The sequence below is a fragment of the Dipodomys ordii genome, unplaced genomic scaffold (assembly GCF_000151885.1).
Source record: "Dipodomys ordii isolate 6190 unplaced genomic scaffold, Dord_2.0 Scaffold174, whole genome shotgun sequence".
Lineage (NCBI taxonomy): Eukaryota > Metazoa > Chordata > Mammalia > Rodentia > Heteromyidae > Dipodomys > Dipodomys ordii.
In genome coordinates, this window is record NW_012267390.1 from 654,117 (window position 1) to 657,621 (window position 3,505).

At 63.7% G+C, this 3,505-nt stretch overlaps 1 protein-coding gene across 2 annotated transcripts in view; it reads right to left on the reverse strand.

Annotated features, from left to right (window-relative positions):
* Positions 1–1,280: 1,280 nt before the first annotated feature.
* Positions 1,281–3,505, reverse strand: part of Ppp1r7 (protein phosphatase 1, regulatory subunit 7) — a 26,810-nt gene continuing 24,585 nt past the window's right edge. For both annotated transcript variants that reach the window (XM_013033659.1, XM_013033660.1), the window contains exon 10: positions 1,281–2,244. In XM_013033659.1, coding sequence (XP_012889113.1) covers positions 2,068–2,244 — 177 coding nt within the window. In that variant the 3' untranslated portion in view covers positions 1,281–2,067. The remainder of the gene's footprint in view (positions 2,245–3,505) is intronic.

A 3,505-nucleotide genomic window follows, 5' to 3' on the forward strand; every position in this document is an offset into this window, starting at 1 on the left:
GGAGACCGCCCCTCCTTGTCCCAGGCCCCCGCCCAGGGAAGAGGGAGGAGCCGCTGGGCTGGCCCCCGTTGGCCCAGGGCATCCGAGGCTGCAGACACAGCGACCTGGCCGGGCCTGGGCAGGCGGCGTCCATCAGAGGAGGACGCTGCCCGGACCGAGCGGCAGGCCGGCGCCCTGCGGGGTGGACAGGGCGCGGTCACGGGAGGCCAGGCGTCCCGTCCCTCCGTCCACCCTGCAAGATGGGAGGGAGCCGGCTCGCTCCCACCCACGGGCTTTGCGGGAAGGGGCTCCTGGTGCCGGGCAGAAGCCCAGGACCCGGCGGAGGTTGGACACAGCGCGTGCGCCGGCTGTCAGGGACGCGCGTGTGGAACACACAGGTGGTGACGGTGTGGCGTTGGGGAGCCCGTGGGCGTCCCTTCCGGGCACAGGGGGCAGCGCCTGCTGTTGAACACAGGTCCGGGCTCGGGTGGACGTGGGGTCCTGGGGACCAGATGCCAAGCCAAGAGCCGCCCCTGGGTGCACACGGCTGGGTGCGCAGAGCTGGCTCTGCGGGGCCCAGTTGCCTGGTTGGGGCCTTGGCCCAGCCTGGGGCAGCCGAGGGGACAGAGCTGAGTCCCTCAGCGGCGCTGCTCAGGGAGGTTGGCCCTGCTGTGCAATGCCTCTGGACATGTCCTTCCAGCAGCGGCTGGGTCTGGGGGCCCTAACATGCCAGGGCCCTCCCACACCCCGCGCCATGACCTCCCGGCCCGGCCTAGCCCACAAGTGCTATGGCTACGACCAGACCCAGCCGCCCAGCCCACCAGGCCTGTGCCCGTCTGCCCTCCAGGCTGTGTGTGTGTGTGTGTGTGTGGGCAGGGCCGACTCCGGGCGGGGCGGGGAGGCAGGGCATAGCCCCTCCCCTCCCCTCCCCTGTGTAACCACGAAGGCGTGGGCCACATCCGGGCCCGGCCTAGCCCACAAGTGCTATGGCTACGACCAGACCCAGCCGCCCAGCCCACCAGGCCTGTGCCCGTCTGCCCTCCAGGCCCCGCGCGTGTGTGTGTGTGTGTGTGTGTGTGTGTGTGGGCAGGGCCGGCTCCGGGCGGGGCGGGGAGGCAGGGCATAGCCCCTCCCCTCCCCTCCCCTGTGTAACCACGAAGGCGTGGGCCACATTCCGGGAGGGGCCTGGGGCCGGTGAGGCGGCCCAGCCGCGAGACCCAGAGCGTGCTGTCCACTGCATGTGTGGGCGGGAAGGGCTGCGTCTCTGGGGACTCGGAGTGTGGTGACTGCAGACAAGGCGCTGGATTTCTACTTTAATTTAATGAATTCAAATTTACACCAAAATTGTGTGCAGTGGTGAGTGGTGCCATGCTGGGCCGTGCGGCCTGGGGGCCTTGGAAGGACAGGGGCCTTCGGTGACACAGGAGCAGTCTTTACTGTGGAAGGGGACCCTGAGGCCTGACGGAGCCTTTGCAGCCTGAATTCGGGCCCATGGGTCTGACAATGCCATCTTCACATACACAAAGCCAAAAGGATGACAGGGTACGGAGGGGCCCCGGGCCGGCGGCAGCTCAGCTCCCACCCTGGCAGAGCGGGCACATGCGGACACTGGGCTGGTGGGCGGCTCTGGACAGGAGCTCTGAGGACTACGCACCGGGACGTGGGCTGTCTTCTACCCACTTTATTTTTTTAACGTAGGTACTATTTTTCAGGCGTCACCTGGTCTGAAAAACTAAGCAGCACTCCGGTGCAGGTGGTGGCCTGAAGACCGGCCAGGCTGGCCGCGCTGCCCACCTGGCAGCAGCGTGGCCACCCCGAAGATACTCAGACCAGGTCGCAGGGAGCCGGCAGGGCTGGAGAACAGAGGACTAGGGGTCCGGTGTTCACTCTCCATGGCTTACAAGAACCATCAACAATTCGGGAAGACCATGTGGCAAGGTTTAATAGGATTGGCATCTCCGAATGGTGTGCGGCATCTCGCGGGTGCCGCCCGGCCCGGCATTGCCATCGGCGGAGACTGCTGAAGAGTGGTGACTGCAGAGCAACGGCGGGTTAAGATCCGTGGCTGGGAGTTCTTGCGAGGGGGCCTCAGAACCGGACAAATGTGGCGTCGATCTGCCGCACGGAAGGGAGGGCCAGCATGACCTTGCGCCGGTACTGGGGGTCTCTCTGCAGGGGGTTGTGCTCCAGGTACACGGTCTCCAGGCCTCGGGCTCCCTGCAGCTCCTCCAGGTCGCTCCAGCTCTCCAGGAGGTTGTCATTCATCTGGGGGACGGAGACGAGGACAGAGGTTACCCGTCAGCCGGCCTCCTGCCTGGGACCCAGACCCAGGGAGTGTGAGCCCGCCAGACTTGGTGGTGGGCATCCTGGCACCTTGTGGACTCTCCCACAGCCTCTGAATTCTTTCCAGCAGAGTCTCAAGTGGAACCAAGGCCGTACCCTGGGGTTAGACCCAGGGCCTGCACAGAAGCGCTGGTGTGGGCCCAGCAGCTGGCCTGGAGCACCAACCATGCAGTTGAGGCTGCTATGTGCCACGCCCACACTCCCAGCCTCCTCCAGAGGGCCCTTGCGCATGCCCCAAGCCACGCTCACTGAGTGCCAGGGCCTCAGGGCAGGGCCCTGGTCCTGACGTGGCCAGGCCCGTCTGGAGGGCCTTGCCCTGGGTAAAGGGCTCCAACCCATGTGAACTCTGGGGACAAGAGGAAGCGACGCAGGCTGTGTCACACGGGGAGTGTGCACAGTGGAGGGCCACATGCGGCGCTCAGGCTGCAGTGTGTCACTACCTCAGTGACAGCCCGGGTCCCAAGCAAGACTCTGAGATCACAGAAGAGGCCCAGGACAGACATCAGCCGGCATGAAGAATGCTGCCAATGTCTAACCACCTGCATGAGCGAGCCTGGAACAAAGGCCACTTTCTGGGGTCCGAATACCAGCACGGCGCAGGCGACATGGTGACATCTCCACTCCTGCCCAGGCTGGCCCCAAACCACGGTCCTCAGAGCTCAGCCTCCTAAGCAGGAAGGGTTAGAGGTGTGAGCCCCCAGCGCCTGGCCATCCCTGTATTCTTTTTTGGTTGGTCATGGGGTGTGAATTCAGAGACGGGTGTGAATTCAGAGGCTCTGAGCCTCTTGTGCTCAAACACAGCACAATGCCACTTGAGCCACAACTCCACTTCTGGTTTTTGAGTAGTTAACTGATGACAAGAGTCTCACTGACTTTCCTGCACTGGCATGCTTTGAACCGTGATCCTCCGGTCTCAGCCTTCTGAGAAGCTAGGATGACAGGCGTGAGCCACCAGCACCTGGCTTTCTTTTCCTTTTCTTTTTTAAAACTTATTTAAATGAGCAGACATATCAGCATCAGGAAAATGCCACCAGTTATTCTTGTCATGAAGACTGAGTCTCCACAAGGCTAAGCACCAGAGTGCCCCAGCAAGCCCACGCGGGTCCCACAGCACCACACAGCCACAAAGCTCCTCCTCCTCCTCCACACAGCCGCCACGCTCCTCCTCCTCCTCCTCCTCCTC